This window comes from Thalassophryne amazonica, chromosome 6 (assembly GCF_902500255.1).
Source record: "Thalassophryne amazonica chromosome 6, fThaAma1.1, whole genome shotgun sequence".
NCBI lineage: Eukaryota > Metazoa > Chordata > Actinopteri > Batrachoidiformes > Batrachoididae > Thalassophryne > Thalassophryne amazonica.
The window spans coordinates 128,578,350-128,599,707 of record NC_047108.1 but is presented as its reverse complement, the minus strand read 5'-3'; the positions used below and the strand labels follow the sequence as shown (position 1 = coordinate 128,599,707).

Sequence of the window (21,358 nt, the reverse complement as noted above, 5' to 3'; positions counted from 1 at the left end):
AATAATGGTAGGGCTTCCTTGAGCAGCCTGGTAGGAATGGGGTCTAATAAACATGTTCATGGTTTGGATGAAGTAACTAATGAAAATAACTCAGACAGAACAATCGGAGAGAAAGAGTCTAACCAAATACCGGCATCACTGAAAGCAGCCAAAGATAACGATACGTCTTTGGGATGGTTATGAGTATTTTTTTCTCTAATAGTTAAAATTTTGTTAGCAAAGAAAGTCATGAAGTCATTACTAGTTAAAGTTAATGGAATACTCAGCTCAATAGAGCTCTGACTCTTTGTCAGCCTGGCTACAGTGCTGAAAAGAAACCTGGGGTTGTTCTTATTTTCTTCAATTAGTGATGAGTAGAAAGATGTCCTAGCTTTATGGAGGGCTTTTTTATAGAGCAACAAACTCTTTTTCCAGGCTAAGTGAAGATCTTCTAAATTAGTGAGATGCCATTTCCTCTCCAACTTACGGGTTATCTGCTTTAAGCTACGAGTTTGTGAGTTATACCACGGAGTCAGACACTTCTGATTTAAAGCTCTCTTTTTCAGAGGAGCTACAGCATCAAAAGTTGTCTTCAATGAGGATGTAAAACTATTGACGAGATACTCTAACTCCCTTACAGAGTTTAGGTAGCTACTCTGCACTGTGTTGGTATATGGCATTAGAGAACATAAAGAAGGAATCATATCCTTAAACCTAGTTACAGCGCTTTCTGAAAGACTTCTAGTGTAATGAAACTTATTCCCCACTGCTGGGTAGTCCATCAGAGTAAATGTAAATGTTATTAAGAAATGATCAGACAGAGGGGAATTTTCAGGGAATACTGTTAAGTCTTCTATTTCCATACCATAAGTCAGAACAAGATCTAAGATATGATTAAAGTGGTGGGTGGACTCATTTACATTTTGAGCAAAGCCAATTGAGTCTAACAATAGATTAAATGCAGTGTTGAGGCTGTCATTCTCAGCATCTGTGTGGATGTTAAAATCGCCCACTATAATTATCTTATCTGAGCTAAGCACTAAGTCAGACAAAAGGTCTGAAAATTCACAGAGAAACTCACAGTAACGACCAGGTGGACGATAGATAATAACAAATAAAACTGGTTTTTGGGACTTCCAATTTGGATGGACAAGACTAAGAGTCAAGCTTTCAAATGAATTAAAGCTCTGTCTGGGTTTTGGATTAATTAATAAGCTGGAATGGAAGATTGCTGCTAATCCTCCGCCCCGGCCCGTGCTACGAGCGTTCTGGCAGTTAGTGTGACTCGGGGGTGTTGACTCATTTAAACTAACATATTCATCCTGCTGTAACCAGGTTTCTGTAAGGCAGAATAAATCAATTATTATATCATTTACTAACAGGGACTTAGAAGAGAGAGACCTAATGTTTAATAGACCACATTTAACTGTTTTAGTCTGTGGTGCAGTTGAAGGTGCTATATTATTTTTTCTTTTTGAATTTTTATGCTTAAATAGATTTTTGCTGGTTATTGGTGGTCTGGGAGCAGGCACCGTCTCTACGGGGATGGGGTAATGAGGGGATGGCAGGGGGAGAGAAGCTGCAGAGAGGTGTGTAAGACTACAACTCTGCTTCCTGGTCCCAACCCTGGATAGTCACGGTTTGGAGGATTTAAGAAAATTGGCCAGATTTCTAGAAATGAGAGCTGCTCCATCCAAAGTGGGATGGATGCCGTCTCTCCTAACAAGACCAGGTTTTCCCCAGAAGCTTTGCCAATTATCAATGAAGCCCACCTCATTTTTTGGACACCACTCAGACAGCCAGCAATTCAAGGAGAACATGCGGCTAAACATGTCACTCCCGGTCTGATTGGGGAGGGGCCCAGAGAAAACTACAGAGTCCGACATTGTTTTTGCAAAGTTACACACCGATTTAATGTTAATTTTAGTGACCTCCGATTGGCGTAACCGGGTGTCATTACTGCCGACGTGAATTACAATCTTACCAAATTTACACTTAGCCTTAGCCAGCAGTTTCAAATGTCCTTCAATGTCGCCTGCTCTGGCCCCCGGAAGACAACTGACTATGGTTGCTGGTGTCGCTAACTTCACATTTCTCAAAACAGAGTCGCCAATAACCAGAGTTTGATCCTCGGCGGGTGTGTCGTCGAGCGAGGAAAAACAGTTAGAGATGTGAACGGGTTGGCGGTGTACATGGGGCTTCTGTTTAGGGCTACGCTTCCTCCTCACAGTCACCCAGTCGGCCTGCTTTCCCGGCTGCTCGGGATCTGCCAGGGGGGAACTAACGGCGGCTAAGCTACCTTGGTCCGCACCGACTACAGGGGCCTGGCTAGCTGTAGAATTTTCCACGGTGCGGAGCCAAGTCTCCAATTTGCCCAGCCTGGCCTCCAAAGCTACGAATAAGCTACACTTATTACAAGTACCGTTACTGCTAAAGGAGGCCGAGGAATAACTAAACATTTCACACCCAGAGCAGAAAAGTGCGGGAGAGACAGGAGAAGCCGCCATGCTAAATCGGCTAAGAGCTAGTAGCTACGCTAAGCTAGCGGATTCCTAAAAACACGCAAAGTGAATAATGTGTAAATAATTTAGAGGTGATTCAGCAGAAGGAGTGCTTTAGTTAAGGCACGTAAAGATTACACTGGGAAACAAATCGTAATCTAGATAACTAGATCAATCTAACTGCGCAGATTAAACAGCTAACAGATACAGAAAAACACCGCTGTGCTCCAGAACAGGAAGTGATACAATACCGCAGTGAGAGCCAACCAGCCAACTACCATTCATAAAGTACTCATGACATGGATTTTGATGACCTACATGTAATACTTTACACTTATCTTCATTAAAACCTAATAACCATTGTTTTGACCATAACATTAAATTGTCAATATCTTTTTGCATATTTTCTGAGTCAACTAGGGACAAGATTGGTTGATACACCTTGGTGTCACCTGTAAAGAGTTTACATTTAGTTGATATTGCACCAGGCAAGTCGTTAATAAATAGTAAAAATAGGACTGGCCCTAGGACCGATCCCTGAGGCACCCCACTAGTTACACTTAACCATTTTGACTTTGCATTAACACATACCCGTTGTTTACATTTGGATTACTTGTAATCTGATTACTTTTGGATTACATTTCAAAGTAATCCTGCCCAACCCTGGATGAGATATACTCGTTATCTCACAGGAATCTATCACAATTATCTGGGAACTATTTATAGTGCAGGAATTCATCACGCACGTCGGCCGTGGGCGCGTATTAACAAAGAAGACCCAGAAACTGTGGAAAGTTGTTCGGCCAAAACGAGAGCGTCCACTAGTTTAGCTTATAGTGGCGCTCGTCGTGAGAGTGTGGAAAACTGCTTCCCTCCTTGTTTTCTGCTGCACCTAATTATTAGCATGCACGAACACCATGTTAAACTATGACCAGCTGTGTGCACGCTTGACCATGAGGATTCTATAACATGAAATCTCAACTGTATTTAAAAGCAAACCTAGGCTGATCTAATTTTGCACAGTTTGATTGCTTTGGTGTCACTAGATCAAGGGTAGGCAACCTGTTCCAGAAAGAGCCATGAGGGTGCAGGTTTTCTTTGCAGCCACTGACTCCACCAGGTGATTTTACTGATTAATATCACTTTGAGCAGATGGAATCAGTTCATCAGTGAAACCTGGTGGAGTCAGTGGCTGCAAAGAAAACCTGCACCCTCATGGCTCTTTCTGGAACAGGTTGCCTACCCCTGATCTAGATTAATCACTGGTAAAACATTTTAGGTTTGGTCCTGATGAGGTGGATGTCGTGTCGTCGTTAAATGCTTCATCTTCCGGAGTCTAGACACGCACGCCTTGAAAACACAATCGGCAGCAAATGTGTGAGACGTTGCAACGCAGCGACGATCTTTGAGAGGTCACAGCGTTCACACACCGTCGCCTGTTCGAGACGGTCTGACGTTGGCCACGCCCAAGGCCCCGCCCCGCCGTTACGTTGGTAGGAAGTGATGCTTCCGTGAGCGGGTTGTGATGGAACTCCGCCTGGGCGACGTTATGACAATATTTAATGGTTACAGTGACATTGTTTACATTTTAAAGGCTTGACAGTAAAATGCCACTGCTCGTAGCTAGCCAGCAGCTAGCTGTTAGCTTCGCTCCGCTCGTCGTTCCGCTGCAGTGCCGCTCAGTGTCCGACCAGAAGATGACGACGAGGGTTTAAATGTCAGCTCGGAGACGGTGCATTCCGTCCGCGAACACAGGTATTGTTCCTGATCGGCGTTTCTGCTCATTGGTATTGGTTTATATTTGTATTCAGACTCTCGGACAGCCGTCACGCGCGTCTCGGGGGCGCGCACGGCCCTTTAAGGGTCCCAGTGTTTAATTTGAGGACGTGAAGGACGACAGGCCTCCGGTAGACACAAAGAACCACAGCGACTTAAAATGCACCGTTCTGTATGATTTGTCATGTGTTTTAAAAATGTGCTTTCACAGCCAGATAAATACAGGAAAAGGAGAAAATGAATGATTTTAAATTCGTTTTAAAAGGCCCCCAAACCAACAGGTATCACATATTCTGTATTCATAACTAGACCATAAACGATACAAACATCGGTCTCCTCTTCCTCTACCAGATCAGATCCATACAATAATCTTTGTTCCATGTTAAGCAGACGTGGATACTTTAGCAGTAGTACCTGATCCAAGTAGCAAAATATCAAATATTATAGAAACATAAGAGAGAAAATTGGCCTTTCCTAGAAACCAGTAACAGGTACATTGTGGTTTTGAAAGACAAAGCGATGACCCACACCCAGTTTTGTTGCTGACTGCTTGAAGTTTTCTTTCAAAATCTTCACATATCCTTCAATTTTTAATGATTTCTTCCACCTTGAAAAGATTCCCAGGTCCAGATGCACTGAAGCCTTGTCTCACTGTGGGTACAGTACTGGATTATACACCTCTCCCTTCTTTCTCCGAGCATAAATAACGTCTATGTGGCCAAAGACCTTAGTCTGACCAAAGGACACTCTTCCAGTATGATTAATCTTTCTCCACATTGTCCTGATCATACTTCAGACTGGCTTGACGGTGTCTCTTCTGCAGAATTGGAGTTTTTCTTGGTTTGCAACCTCACAGTCTCTTCCTGTCCAGGGTTCTAGTGATGGTCTTCTTTGAGACTACAATTCCAAACTTGGCTGATTCATTCACTAGTGTCTTGGCAGTTGTTCTGGGGTCTTTAGAAGCATCTCTCACTGTTGTAGAGAAGCTTGAATCTTCGACTGGACTGGGTACGGCCTGTGGAAAGAAGGTATTCTTACGAGGTCTGTTAGAAAAGTATCCGACCTTATTATTTTTTTCAAAAACCATATGGATTTGAATCACGTGTGATTACATCAGACATGCTTGAACCCTCGTGGGCATGCGAGAGTTTTTTCACGCCTGTCGGTTACGTCATTCGCCTGTGGGCAGTCTTTGAGTGAGGAGTCACCCACCCTCTCGTCGTTTTTTCATTGTCTAGGAATGGCTCAGAGACTGTTGCTTTGTTTGATCAAAATTTTTTCAAAACTGTAAGGCACAACTGAGTGGACACCATTCGATAAATTCACCTGGTTTTCTGTAAAAATTTTAACGGCTGATGAGAGATTTTGGTCTGGTAGTGTCGCTTTAAGGACGGCCCACGGCGCCTGACGGCGATCTGTGCTTCAAGGCGGCAGCGTTTCGCAGTTTCAAGTTGAAAACTTCCACATTTCAGGCTCTGTTGATCCAGTAAGTCGTCAGAGAACAGAGAACTTTCAGAAGAAGTCGGCATGAGGAGTTTATTCGGACATTCCATTGTTAACGGACATTTTGTAATGAAAGAACGTGTGGGCAGAGTCGCATGTCGGGCCGGACCCGACCGCGGGGGGTCGCGACAGGAAAAACACCTCCGTTGGAAACCTTAACGGACAAGTTGGAACATGCCCAAGCTGTTAAACAATTTCTCAGTTACTCACTTGTTGAAAGCCATTAAAAGCCGCCTGAATTTTACAAATGGTTTTCAACACGGAGGTGTTTTTCCTGTCACGGCACACACAGATTCACCGAGTCGTCATGGAAACGACTCGGCGAATTTGCGCGCACGTCTTTCATTAAAAAATGTCCTTAACCAGTGGAATGTCCGCATAAAGTCCTCATGCCGGCCTCTTCTGAATCTTCTCTGTTCTCTCACGACATCCTGGGTCAACAGAGCCTTAAAATAGGATGATTTCAGCTTGAAACAGGCCGACGACGGCGCCTAGAAGCGCTGCAGGACGTCCCGTTCTGTGGGAAGAAAACTCACGCATGCGCACGAGGGTTCAAGCATGATTGTGTAATCGCATGTCATTCAAATCCATATAGTTAAAAAAAAATAAATAAATAAAAGTGTCGGTTTCTTATCTAATACACCTCGTATATCTGCTTATTGTTTTACTTGCTGATCTGTAGCACTTCTTGAGGGGGGAGACACTGAAACTGGTTGTGTCAATCAATCAATCAATCAATCAATTTTTTTTATATAGCGCCAAATCACAACAAACAGTTGCCCCAAGGCGCTTTATATTGTAAGGCAAGGCCATACAATAATTATGTAAAACCCCAACGGTCAAAACGACCCCATGTGAGCAAGCACTTGGCTACAGTGGGAAGGAAAAACTCCCTTTTAACAGGAAGAAACCTCCAGCAGAACCAGGCTCAGGGAGGGGCAGTCTTCTGCTGGGACTGGTTGGGGCTGAGGGAGAGAACCAGGAAAAAGACATGCTGTGGAAGAGAGCAGAGATCAATCACTAATGATTAAATGCAGAGTGGTGCATACAGAGCAAAAAGAGAAAGAAACAGTGCATCATGGGAACCCCCCAGCAGTCTACGTCTATAGCAGCATAACTAAGGGATGGTTCAGGGTCACCTGATCCAGCCCTAACTATAAGCTTTAGCAAAAAGGAAAGTTTTAAGCCTAATCTTAAAAGTAGAGAGGGTGTCTGTCTCCCTGATCTGAATTGGGAGCTGGTTCCACAGGAGAGGAGCCTGAAAGCTGAAGGCTCTGCCTCCCATTCTACTCTTACAAACCCTAGGAACTACAAGTAAGCCTGCAGTCTGAGAGCGAAGCGCTCTATTGGGGTGATATGGTACTACGAGGTCCCTAAGATAAGATGGGACCTGATTATTCAAAACCTTATAAGTAAGAAGAAGAATTTTAAATTCTATTCTAGAATTAACAGGAAGCCAATGAAGAGAGGCCAATATGGGTGAGATATGCTCTCTCCTTCTAGTCCCCGTCAGCACTCTAGCTGCAGCATTTTGAATTAACTGAAGGCTTTTTAGGGAACTTTTAGGACAACCTGATAATAATGAATTACAATAGTCCAGCCTAGAGGAAATAAATGCATGAATTAGTTTTTCAGCATCACTCTGAGACAAGACCTTTCTAATTTTAGAGATATTGCGTAAATGCAAAAAAGCAGTCCTACATATTTGTTTAATATGCGCTTTGAATGACATATCCTGATCAAAAATGACTCCAAGATTTATCACAGTATTACTAGAGGTCAGGGTAATGCCATCCAGAGTAAGGATCTGGTTAGACACCATGTTTCTAAGATTTGTGGGGCCAAGTACAATAACTTCAGTTTTATCTGAGTTTAAAAGCAGGAAATTAGAGGTCATCCATGTCTTTATGTCTGTAAGACAATCCTGCAGTTTAGCTAATTGGTGTGTGTCCTCTGGCTTCATGGATAGATAAAGCTGGGTATCATCTGCGTAACAATGAAAATTTAAGCAATACCGTCTAATAATACTGCCTAAGGGAAGCATGTATAAAGTGAATAAAATTGGTCCTAGCACAGAACCTTGTGGAACTCCATAATTAACTTTAGTCTGTGAAGAAGATTCCCCATTTACATGAACAAATTGTAATCTATTAGACAAATATCCAGGACATATGTGGTCATCTGTGATGCTTTCTACTCGGTTTCTCAGTCTGGAGGTGTATAAGACTTGGTTATTTTTTCTGTGGTATGGCTCGTCCTTTGCAGTCTGTTTCTGTCTTGTTTAGAGGTTATTATGGGTCACGTGTAGGAGTGTGACATCTGTCTTTTTTTTTCTGGGAACAAGGATCTGATTTGATGTCTCATCTGCCTGGCAGCCTTCCAGATGAGTGATGGCATGCTTGGTGGCAGGTTGCAGAGACGCTCCATGTCGATGTGTCCACTATTTCAAGGTTGTGCTGACGTGGTTGGTCATGTGTGTGGAGCATGTGTGTCCAACTGTGTGTACAAAAGGGTATTTCAAAAAGTTGTCAGCCTTTCCCAGAAAATCTCACAAGTGAAAGATTGTTCTTGCCTTTTTTTTTTTTTGTCATCGTCTTTGATAACATCACAGCACTTTGTCTACTGATGTTCAAGCTTCGCTATCCCTTTGCAAAAGAAGTCAGACCTTGAGCCTTCAGCTAATTTTGTTTCAAAGTGAGGCAGAGAACGTTTCTGACGTACCCTCATAACTACACAACAGCCACACTCATGACGTCCAGCACCTGTGACATCACGTCCATGTTGCACAAACCGGTTCATGTCTCCACGACCAAATAAGTCTGTCGAAGGCTGGTTTATGAAACCAACAGGTTTTTGTTCATTTAAACTCAAAGCTGAAAATTTATGAACATAAAAAGAGATGGTATATTGGATGGTTTATTTTCAGAAGATTATATTAACAATATTATGTCATTGTTGCATTTGAAGTTGTGCTAAAAATATGAAGAACACAAACAGGGTCCTCCCCCGGGTTTTTAATGAACAGGTATAAATAAAGGTGAGCACAAAGCGTGAGGTGTTCAAGAGCATAACATAATGATTGACGTGATCATATAGGTACTTTTCATAGTGGAGAGAAGAGAATGCTTGTAAACACACAGAATCTATGGTAGTAATTTAATTCTTTAAAAATGCATACATTTTTTCAGTAAACTTGTATTCTTGCACTGATCTCCATCAGGGTGTTATCAAGAACATGAGAAAGGGGTGTCGTATTATTGAGCTGCATGAGGACTGAAATGCATACCTGGCTTAGATAGGGGTACCTGCTTTGCAGCGGTGGGGGGGGTTTGTCCTGGGGATTAATCCCCCCCGTGGAAAAACCTTTAGTATTGATACAAATTTTGGGACCTCTGATGCACTCTGGGCACGAGCAAGCAGCTTTTCTTTATTTATTTACATAAACTGATTTTTTTTTTTCTTAAATATGATTCCACTTAGTGCAACATTGCAGTAGTAGAACTATGACAGTATTGATTGAATGATGTTTTAGTAAAAAAAAAAAAAAAAAAAAACATTAGTAAGTTCTGTCAGGTGCCCCAAATTCAAATTTCAAATTCAAATTTATTAATTTATATAGCGCCAATTCAGGCGCTTCACAACATAAACAATTAAAAATTTAAAACACAATAAAAACAACCATAAAAGAAAAACAGCAGTAAAAGAATACAAGATTAAAAACACATCATAACACTAATGATAAAACAGGGAAAATAAATGAGTCTTTAAACGTGATTTAAAGGTCTCCACAGTGTCCGACTGCCGAATGTGTGTCGGCAGATCGTTCCACAGAGCTGGGGCACAATAGGAGAAAGCTCTGTGACCGGCAGACTTCTTATTCACCCTGGGAACACACAGAAGTCCTGCACCCTGAGAACGCAGGGCCCGAGCTGGTACATAGGGGCTTATCAAGTCAGCCAGATAGGGAGGTGCAAGTCCATGAACAATTTTATAAACTAAAATCAGTACTTTAAAATCTGATCTTGCAGAAACAGGAAGCCAGTGCAGGGACGCCAAGATTGGCGTAATGTGGTCAAACTTTCTGCTCCGTGTCAAAAGTCTGGCAGCGGCATTCTGAACCAATTGAAGACCCCTGATCCTGGACTGCGGTAAGCCAGAGAATAGAGCATTACAATAGTCCAATCTAGAAGAGACAAACGCATGAATCAAAGTCTCAGCATCAGCCATAGACAGAATAGGACGAATCCTCGCTATATTTCGCAAATGGAAGAAGGCAGTCCTTGTAATGTCTCTAATGTGGAGATCAAAGGACAACGCTGGATCAAAAATTACTCCAAACTTCCTCACTTTATCCGTATGATGTATAACACACGGACCTAAGCTAAATGCTAGCTGATCAAATTGATGCCGATATCTCGCTGGGCCAAAAACCATAACTTCAGTCTTATCAGAATTTAAAAGTAGGAAGTTACTAGACATCCAGCTTCTTACTGATGCAAGACAATCTTCCAAGGATTTTATGTGAGTAAGATTACCAGCAGTTATTGGCATATACAATTGAGTGTCATCAGCATAGCAATGAAAGGGAATCCCAAAACGCCGCAATATATTCCCGAGGGGTGCTACATAAAGAGAAAAAAGCAAGGGGCCCAAAACGGATCCCTGAGGAACCCCAAACTTCATGTCTCTACGATCGGAGGAGGTTCCATTACACAATACACAGTAGGAACGACTGGACAGGTACGACGTCAACCATGCAAGAGCAGTTCCAGTAATTCCAAAGTGATTCTCCAGCCTACTGAGTAGAATATGGTAATCCACAGTGTCAAATGCAGCACTAAGATCCAGCAGCACCAGGACCGTAGTGATATCAGAGTCCATTGCTCGCAAAAGGTCATTCACTGCTTTAGTAAGTGCTGTCTCTGTGGAGTGAAATTTTCTAAAAGCAGACTGCAGTGGCTCAAAAAGATTATTCTCAGTGAGGTAGTGCACGAGCTGTCGCGAGACCACTTTTTCCAGGATTTTAGAACAAAATGACCGATTTGATATCGGTCTATAATTCTTCAATACACTAGGGTCGAGATTAGATTTTTTAAGTAATGATTTGATCACTGCAGACTTAAAACACTTAGGAACAGATCCAGAAGTTAATGAGAGATTTATAATTTCCAGCACAGTTGGTCCAAGAATGGGCCACAGGTCCTTAAACAGTTTTGTTGGTATAGGATCAATTAAACAGGTTGTGCTTTTAGTAGACGTCACAAGCTTCGTCAGTGCGCCTAGCGAGATACCATCAAAATCTGTAAATCTGGATACCACCTCAGTGGGCGCATCCACCTCCACAGCAGTATGTAGTGGTTGGGCCAAAGCCTGCTGAGATATACTCAACCTAGTATCCTCAATTTTCTTCTCGAAGTAATCCAAGAAGTCCTGTGCTGAGAAAGGAGAGTGAATAACAGGTGGCTGTCCATGAATAAGAAGTGCTACAGTTTCAAACAAAAACTTGGAATTATGCTTATTTTTATTAATCAAATCAGAATAATAGGCACGCTTTGTAGCCAGTAGTGCCTGCTTATAATCCAAGACAGCATCTCGCCATGCAAGATGGAACACCTCTAACTTAGAACTACGCCATTTCCATTCAAAACCTCGAGCCTTCTGCCTAAGGTCGCTTGCAGCGTCGGCTCGCAGCCACAGCGACGCTCCGCCACAGGAAAAACATCTCTGTTGGAAGCCTTAAGGACAAGTTGGAACATGTCCAGCTGTTAAACAATTTCTCATATACTCACTCCACTGAAAGCCATCAAAAGCCGCCTGGATTTTACAAATGGTTATTAACACAGAGGTGTTTTGTCCTGTGCCGCCGCACCGCGCCGGCTGCGTCCTGACGCGCGGACCCGTCCGCACGTCTTTCATTAAAAAAATCTCCTTTAACAGTGGAATATCCGGATAAAATGCTGAAACCGACTTCTTCTGAAACTTCTCTGTTCTCTCACGACGTCCTGGATCAATAGAGTCTGAAATGTGGAGGTTTTAAGCTTGAAACAGGCTGACGTCTCGCACCGTGGGAAGTCCTTAAAGCAACAGTATCACCTCAAAATCTCTCATCAGCTGTTAAAATTTTCACTGAAAACCAGCTTAATTTTTCGAACCGTGTCCACTTCGATGTGTCTCACAGGTTTAGAAAAAATTTTGATCAAACAAAGCGCCAGTCTCTCAGCAACTTCTCAGACAAAGGAATTCCGACGAGGGGCTGGACGACTCCTCCCACAAGGAGTGCTCACAGGCGAATGACGTCACCGACAGGCGTGGAAAAACTCATGCATGCGCACGAGGGTTCAAGCATGTCTGACGTAAAAACATATGAATGAAATCCATATAGTTTTTGAAAAAAATAAAAAGGACCGCTACTTTATTGACAGACCTCGTATATGTTGTGTTTATACTGATATGATGACATATATGAAAATGCTCATTTGGAGCCCGATTTGCAACCACTACATATTCATCAAAATCCAAGGCAGATACAGTATCAGTATCTGTCTTGGAGACACCTGCTCATCTTTAATGCCTTAATGCAAAGACATTTTAGACTTCAGGTGACGTTTGTCACTCAATCTTTAAAATCTTTCTGCAGACATGGCCTCCCAGCTCCAGGTGTTCTCCTCTCCCTCCGTGTCCTCCAGTGTCTACCCACGCTCAAAGAAGCTTAAGGTCGAGAACCCTACCTGGGATGTGAGCAGCCAGTTGGGAGATAATGGTTACTACCGACAGAGCCCCAGCCAGAGGTCTGTACCATCTACATCTGGCTCCAGCTTCAACCAGGTGTACAATTCCAACCAGGTGCACCCACTCACAGCAGGCTCCCGAGAGCAGACAGTTGTACGGGCAGCAGACAGCACAGGCAGCCTTCACAGGCAGCCCTCATCATCTACGTCATCGTCCTCTTCTATCCGTCGTATTAAGGATGCGGCATCCTCCTCCCAGCCTTGCGAGCTCTTTCACAAACAGTACAGTTTGAAGAGAAAGAGTGAGGAGGTGGACAGCAGTGACAGTGTCCAGATACTGGAAGAACTTTCAGCCCCAGTGGTCTCAAACCGCACTGGTGGTGGCGGCGGGGGAACCACCACAGCTCAGTCCATAGCACATTCCACTTCTACCACGAAGAGCAGCAACTCCCACAGCGAGGGCGACTACCAGCTGGTGCAGCATGAGATCCTGTGCTCCATATCCAACAGTTACGAAGTGCTGGAGTTTCTGGGACGAGGGACATTTGGCCAAGTGGCAAAATGCTGGAAGCGAGGCACAAATGAGATAGTGGCCATCAAAATATTGAAGAACCATCCCTCTTATGCTCGACAAGGTCAAATTGAAGTGAGTATGTGGTGTTGAATCATATTATCATTTGAGCAGTGTTCCCCTCCTCTTCCCAGGTCCAAGGTCATTCCTGGAAGCTCTTAAAGGGTATTGGTGAAGGCCAAGGTCATTGGGTCAAAGGTAAAAATTTAGGTTTGGGTATTTGTTTTAAACCCATAGATATTATAAAGAGCAGACTGCTACGGCCTATTGGTGCTGATGAGCCGTGGGGTCGTCGTCTTAGAGCGGTCATCCGACCCGCTCCACTCAGTGCTGTTTGGCTGCGCAATGAAGTGTCAGTGCATTTAATCCATCATAACTCTCTGAATACTACACTGATTTTTCTGCAGGTTTTTTTTCTGCAAACGTCATACATGTAGCTATGATACAAGAAAAATGGTTCGGCGTATTTTATTATTCATAGTGGGATTAACAGTAATAGAATATTCTGATATTACCTAGACTGTAGACCTGTAAACACACACATTATGCATACACACACACGCTAATAGTCAGGGTCAGAATTAAAAAAAGGGGCTTAAATAAAGATCTGCAGGCATATTTGCCTGAAGATCCCTTAGAAAATACCCTTAGAAAAGTCCACTTGCCAACTTTTGCTGAAAGTCTATTTGCTCACTCAGAAACACCTGAAGCCCTTCATGCCTCCTGTACATATTTTGGTGATTCTGACCTGGGCTATACAGTCTAGTGACTTATTTATTCCAGATGACAATGTGGGATATATTCTGACAAGTAGACATTAAGGGATGGCCAGTAAAGTCACAGAGACCATTAATTACAATCTTTATTTTATCATCAAAATTGGTAATTTGTACATTACCTCAAAGCCTATTTTTGAGAGTTCCTTTCATCCAATTAAAGCCAAATTTGGTACTAATCTAGCTAAGGGATATATGCAACTTTCTGCTATTTCACTTTTTGAAGATGTACAGGTTTTATACTCAATATAATCGAAAAACGTCAATTTTTTACAAAAAGCGTCCCCTATTGGGTTCCACGTGGGAGGTACAGCTTGGCAACCAGCAAAAATGGATTCAGCACAAAAAATACATTTAGGGCCCTGTCCCACTGGGGAGAGGATTAATTGCACATGAATTGAGTATATATACTAAGTACGGGCGTTCGTTGTCGTCCGCAACAAAAATGGCCAAAAATGACAAATGTCCCAGTATGAATTACGGATATATTAATAATATATAGCGAATATATGATGAACAATCATGGTTATATAACGCATGTAGTGAGGAAACTGATCCGACACATTGAGATTATCACGGCAGTATTACGGGTGTATTATGAATGCATCGCGCATGTGTTGCGCATGCACGGCATCTGCATTGTGGTCATAAAAGAAGCGCACTCGCTCCTTTTGGCATCACTATTCACACCAACAATACAGGCTCTGCAGCATTTGCTGGACTTGGACAAGTTGATCACAGAGTTAATGTTCATATTGTCATTCAAGGGTTAACTGGTCATGAGTTTGGGGAGCGGGAGGGGGAAGCCACTCGGGTGTGAGACGGTGTTTTTTTTTTTTTGAGAGTGTCACAGAAAACATTGTGGCTAAACAGCACCTCTTCCTTTTGTTGGTGTTAAATGTTAAATAAAAGTCCTGGATTTCAGCAGCTATTACGTCTTTGTGGATCTACACAGCCGCACCAGCACTGACTGGCAGATATGTCGCTTTCTGCCACATGTAGTACTTTGGGTTTACGTGACGTGTTTGTTATACATTCACAGATTGTCCACAAATCATCTGCAAAGCAGATGTAATAAAAACGCTTTATTCGTGGCCAATCTGTATGCATTCGCTACAACATATTTTAGTTTGTGACGTGGACATGATGGGCACGATATATATCTGTTTTACACACTGTCCCAGTCCGCTGCCAAGCCGCAAATCCCCGTCAGTTGCAATATCAGCAGTTAACGGCAGATATACAGCGATTAGAGTGAGTATGTATTGAGTATGAATTGAGTATATATGGAGAATGTAAGGCGGATGTTATCCACATCCAGATTTTTTGAACAGCTCAAAAATCCTGGCTGCGGACATGCGTGCCTCTGTGGATGATCACGGACGTGTTCGGAAGACGGCCGACTCATACAGGTATGTTACACAGATATTGCGGATGTTTGGCGAATATGGGCCAATTTTGTGCGCAGTCCATACGCAAATCCTCCTAAATGCCAGTGGGACAGGACCCTAAGAAAAAGTTGTTTACCAACTTTTACTCAAAAATGTCTGGGGGTGTCACATTATCTGAAAATCAACCTAGACTATAATATATGATAGAGAAGCAGATAGTGGCAGTAAAGTCAAGTATTTTATTAATTTGAAGAGACAACATGATTGGGCTTTATATAAATATTTACATTTATAAACAAAATACTGACTAATAAATACATTATATTTCTATAGAAAACATAACAATAGATAGAAGTTATATATCAGAGAAAATGACAATATATATAAATCAGAAAATCAATATAAATAGTAGATAAATGTCATAGAAAAATCACTATATATATGTGTGTGTGTGTATGTGTGTATATATATATAAATGATATATGGAGTATCAATATATCAGAAAATGATAATATATAGGTCAGGTCAGAGAGAGTTCCAAGGCTGTACAAAGCAGAGAGAGAATAAAATGTAAATTCTCAAGTTAACAAAAGAACATGACATCCTGCTCAAAACCATTTTTGCACACGTACAAGATTCCTCATGAAAGTTTTCCAGCTACAAGCCCTGAAAAAGGACTGTTCTGTCGAGCTTATTTCTCGTGCTGCCTTTCTGCAGGTCAAAAGAGTGAGTTTGGCAACGTGGTGCAGAACAACATCCTCTGTTCCAATCTCCTCCTGGACCGTGTGTGTGTGTGTGTGTCTGTGTGTGTGTGTGTGTGAGAGAGAGAGAGTGAGACTGTTGACACCTTTTGGAGCTTTGTTGAAGCTTCACCTCTCAGCACCTCATAATAAGAATAATAATACATTAAAAGGTACTTTACAGAACAGAGAAAATAACAAAAAACAAACAACTTTAATATAGAAAGATTCAAATAAAAAATAAACAAGATTATTAAATCAAACCTTCACTGTGCCTTGTGATGGAATCACTGTGATGACCAGTCCAAGATGGCGGCAGCATTTCTTGCACCTCAGCAACCTGTGCGGCGTCTACTCTTTATAATGTCCTTGTTTTAAACCTCACTCCAATGTCCAGTAAACTGGATACACATACGAGGTCTGTGAGAAAAGTATCCAATCTTTTTATTTTTTTCAAAAACTATATGGATTTGATTCATATGTTTTTACGTCAGACAAGCTTGAACCTTCGTGCGCATGCGTGAGTTTTTCCACGCCTGTTGGTTGCGTCATTCACCTGTGGGCAGGCTTTGAGTGAGCGCTGCTCCACCTCTCTCATCGTTGTTTCATTGCGAGGAAATGGTGGAATGATTTGGGCTTTTTTTCCATCAGAATTTTTTCAGAAACTGTTAGAGACAAGCAGCTGGAAATCATTCGAAAAATTTATCTGGCTTTCGGTGAAAATTTTACGGGCTTCACAGAGAATGAGTGTTACTACAGCTTTAAGGATGGCGCACGGCGCACCGCGCTCCGAGCCGCCATCGAGAGGCAGAAACCACCACATCATTTCTAAACGGATGGCTGTGTGGAGCCGGGACCGTTGTGTGCAATTTCTCTGGTTATCACAAGAACTGGACATCAGCCATTTTCCGGCAGATTTCACTTTTAACAAGAGATTTTGTCATGGAAAGCCGAGCGGAGGCTTTGCGCGTCACGACCGATTTGCTGATGAAGCGAGACAAAGGAACACCTCTGTTACGGAGTGTCAGAGGACAAGTTGGGACATGTCCAGCTCTCCACAATTTCACTTATACTCAGTGGGCTGGTAAGCACTGAAAGCCGAGATAGGCATGTCCCAACTTGTCCTCTGACACTCTGTAACGGAGGTGTTCCTTTGTCTCGCTTCCAAAGCGAATTGGTCGTGACGCGCGAAGCCTCTGCACAGCTTTCCATGATGAAATCTCTTGTTAAAAGTGAAATCTGCCGGAAAATGGCTGATGTCCAGCTCTTGTGATAACCAGAGAAATTGCTCACGACAGTCCCGGCTCCACACAGCCATCCGTTTAGAAATTATGTGGTGGTTTTTGCCTCTCGATGGTGGCTCAGAGCGCGGCGTGCCGAGCGCCATTGTGGGCAGTCCTTAAAGCTGTAGTAACACTCCTTATTCTCTGTGAAGCCCGTAAAATTTTCACAGAAAGCCAGATAAATTTTTCGAATGGTTTCCAGCTGCCTGTCTATAACAGTTTCTGAAAAAATTCGGATGGAAAAAAAAGCCCAAATCATTCCGCCATTTCCTCGCAATGAAACAACGACGAGAGGGGTGGAGCAGTGCTCACTCAAAGCCTGCCCACAGGCGAATGACGGAACCAATGGGTGTGGAAAAACTCACGCATGCGCACGAAGGTTCAAGCTTGTCTGACGTAAAAACATATAAATCAAATCCATATATTTTTTTGAAAAAAATAAAAACGTCGGATACTTTTCTAACAGACCTCGTATAGTGGTGAGTTCAGGATTTGTCCAAGTCAGGTCATTGGACAAAGGCCAGTCACTTGGGACAAAGGTCAAAATGTTTTGTTTTTTTTTACTCTGATTTGCACCAAACCTGGCACACATGTAGAGGTGGATTCTGGACTTGCCTAAGCAAGGTCAGATTTGTCAAAGGTCAATCACAGGGGTAAGAGGTGAAGTTTTTATAGATTTATTTCTTCACTCCAATTTAAGCCAAACCTGGTGCATGTGTTGAAGTGGGTTCTGGAATTACCCAGCACTCCCAGGTCGTTTTGCTGATTTCTACCTAACTTGGTCTGTCTATGAAGGTTGACCCTGAAATTGCCCTTAAGGAATTAATATTGGCAAAGGTAAAGGAATTTCATTTTACACCCAGTTTGGACCAAATATGGCATGCACATAGCTAGATTCCAGAATTGTCCTGGCAACGTCAGCAAGTGGTCAATCATTTGGGTGAAGGTCAAGGTCATTGGGATTAAATGTCACATTGCCATACTCTTTACTGTCTTCATGCCCATCTGTACTATTTCTTAGTCCTTCAAAAGAGAGAGAATTAAGCCTGTTCTCCTTTAATAAGCACACAAATAGTGGTCAGTAATATTTTGGCTTTAGGTTAAAATAAATAGCACTGGCGCTTTCCATTCTTGCTACAGGTGAGTATCCTCAGCAGGCTGAGCACAGAGAACGCAGATGAGTTCAACTTTGTCCGCTCATATGAGTGTTTCCAGCACAAGAACCACACGTGCCTTGTGTTTGAGATGCTGGAGCAGAACCTTTACGACTTCCTGAAGCACAGCAAGTTCAGCCCTCTGCTGCTCAAGTGCATACGACCGATCCTGCAGCAGGTCGCCACGGCGCTGATGAAGCTGAAAAGCCTGGGGTTGATCCATGCTGACCTGAAGCCTGAAAACATTATGCTGGTGGATCCTTTGAGGCAGCCCTACAGAGTGAAAGTCATTGATTTTGGTTCTGCAAGCCATGTGTCCAAAGCCGTTTGCTCCACCTACCTGCAGTCGCGGTACTACAGGTGAGCACAGTCAACTTGATTGATTGATTGATTGATTGATTGATTGCAGTAGGAAGCATAGAGATTTATGTCATTCATTGTGTCCGTAATGATCTTTTTTTTAATATATTTGATTGCAGAGCTCCAGAGATTATTTTGGGTCTTCCTTTCTGCGAAGCGATCGACATGTGGTCTTTAGGCTGCGTCATTGCTGAGCTTTTTTTGGGATGGCCGCTCTATCCTGGTGCCTCAGAGTACGATCAGGTCTGCTGCATCACTGTCTCATACAAGATCTAAACTGAAACAAAAGAACACTGGCATCAGCCACATTAAAAAAACAAAAAACTGGGAATGGCATGAAATGGGAGGGAAAAAAAATCTTAAACATTCTCTTGAAGGATATTTAGCAGCTTCTTTGTGATTATATATTATTCACAGGGTCTCAGAATTGGTGATTTTTAACCATGTGCTAAAAATAAACCCTTTCACTTACTGATGCCGTTGTGCATCACCACATTCACCATCCCACAGAACCGCCTTGGGTTCTGGATGGCAACCGTCCAGACAGACAAAGGAGCATGGATCCCCACCACCAATGAAGCAAAAATGTGAACAGATACAAAATTGTCAGCAATGATGACCTAATGCCACACGAAACTGGAAAATGGCTGAGTTTTGTTTTTTGTTTTGTTTAATGAGAGATGTCTTTTCTTTGTTGTTAAGTGTGTGTGTGTGTGTGTGCCACTGAATAAATCCATTCCATTCAATGTAGTCTCGAACCTCACCACTAGATGACAGTAGGGCAGCATGGCTTAGTGGTTAGCACTGGTGCCTCACAGCAAGAAGGTCGTGGGATCACTTCCCGCCCTTTCTGTGTGGAGTTTGCATGTTCTCCCCGTGTCTGTGTGGGTTTCCTCTGGGTACTCCACTTTCCTCCCACAATCAAAAACATTGGTCTGCTCCTTTCTCTGCCCCTGACCAAGGCAGCGTCTTTACACCTACAGTTGGTCCCTGGGCACTGGACTCTGGCTGCACACTGCCTCTAGTGGTTGGATTGTGTCTAACTGTAATTAGGATGGTTAAATGCAGAGGACACATTTTGTTGTATATATGTATGTACAGTGAAAGTAAAGGCCCTTTACACTAAATACCACGCAATTACAGTTTAAATCACAAATCAGCATTCCAAATCTTTAGAAGTGACTGAACATTTCCATTTAATATTTTCAGCAAAATCATTCCAAAAAAAAAAAAAAAAAAAATCCAAAATAAAATCCAAAGTCATGTTGGTTGGTTTCAGTGCGGAAGGTTCTCTGTTCAAACCACACCCCCGCCACATTTCTCCACGTAATGTGGAGTTGCATCAGGAAGGGCATCCAGCGTAAAACTTGTGCCAATTCAACATGCAGATCTGAGGTGGATCTGCTTTAGGGACCCTGAGTGCAAGCAAGGGAGCAGCCGAAGGGACCTGTATTTGCTCTTCACTCGGAACTGACAGTTTATTTGGATTTGTGTCTGCCAGATCCGTTACATTTCCCAGACTCAAGGACTTCCAGCAGAATACCTGCTGAGTGCGGGAACCAAGACGAGCCGGTTTTTTAACAGAGGTCCTGACTCAAGTTATCCCCTCTGGAAACTCAAAGTAGGTGACTATAAGGCACTGTCAGAAACATTTACACGAGGGGTCAACAACTCTGCTCATGGAGAGCACCTGCCCAAAATGTTTTCCAACTTTCTGTGCTTCACCCACTGCTAATTAATAAAGTCAGGTGTGCTCAGCCAATCGAGAGCTAGGAAACACCAGATTTGACTCATCAGCTGTGATTGCAACAGGTAGACATTGAAAAGATGCGGGGCAGGTATTCTCCAAGAACAGGGTTCGTGATCTCTGGTTCACACAGAGATAAGACAGTCTTCCCCCCTCCTCAAGCCTTTAAACGTGTACCGATGTCTTCATTTCTTATCAGACACCGGCAGAGCATGAGGCAGAGATGGGAATTAAGTCAAAGGAGGCAAGAAAATACATCTTCAACTGCCTGGATGATATGGTGCAGGTGAGGATTTTCTTCTTCCTTCCTCTTATGGAGTTATGATATTTCAGTAGCACAGTACAGTAGCATTGATACTGGTTAGTATCCTCGTCCGCCATAAAGTATTAATCAGGGGTGTATAATCAGAGGTGCTGTCTGTCTGGGCAGCTGTCCATCTCTCTGGTTGTTTGTCCGCTATCTTTCCAAGGTATAACTAAAACTTAGTCCACGTGTAGTCTCAGTGGACAGCACAATCACCATAGCAACAGTCACTTGATTTGCATATTAGGTAACTGTAGTGGTGGGCACAGTCCCGATAATCCGATAATTATCTAAGATAATGTTTTCATTATTGGATTATCTTTTCAGATAACTTTAAAACCATTATTGGACTAATTATCCTTATCCGATAATTTTTAGACCGTTAACGAGGTAAACAGAGCTGAACAGCTACAAACATAAAATTCAAAATCGGTTGAGCACCTACCTATTAAATGTTTCGTAGCAGATGTGTAGTTCTACCCTCTGCAGACAGAGGAGAGCTGCTTCTAGAAGAAACCTCTCTATCCTCTGCAGACAAAGGACAA

At 42.7% G+C, this 21,358-nt stretch overlaps 1 protein-coding gene across 4 annotated transcripts in view; it reads left to right on the top strand.

Annotated features, from left to right (window-relative positions):
- The first annotated feature begins 3,965 nt into the window (after nt 1-3,965).
- The window catches only part of hipk1a (homeodomain interacting protein kinase 1a), an 82,661-nt gene continuing 65,268 nt past the window's right edge, over nt 3,966-21,358 (top strand). For all 4 annotated transcript variants that reach the window (XM_034173434.1, XM_034173433.1, XM_034173432.1 and 1 more), the window contains exons 1-6: nt 3,966-4,235; nt 12,397-13,133; nt 18,389-18,762; nt 18,882-19,005; nt 20,264-20,383; nt 20,709-20,795. In XM_034173434.1, the coding sequence (XP_034029325.1) occupies nt 4,196-4,235; nt 12,397-13,133; nt 18,389-18,762; nt 18,882-19,005; nt 20,264-20,383; nt 20,709-20,795 (1,482 nt within the window). In that variant the 5' untranslated portion in view covers nt 3,966-4,195. The remainder of the gene's footprint in view (nt 4,236-12,396; nt 13,134-18,388; nt 18,763-18,881; nt 19,006-20,263; nt 20,384-20,708; nt 20,796-21,358) is intronic.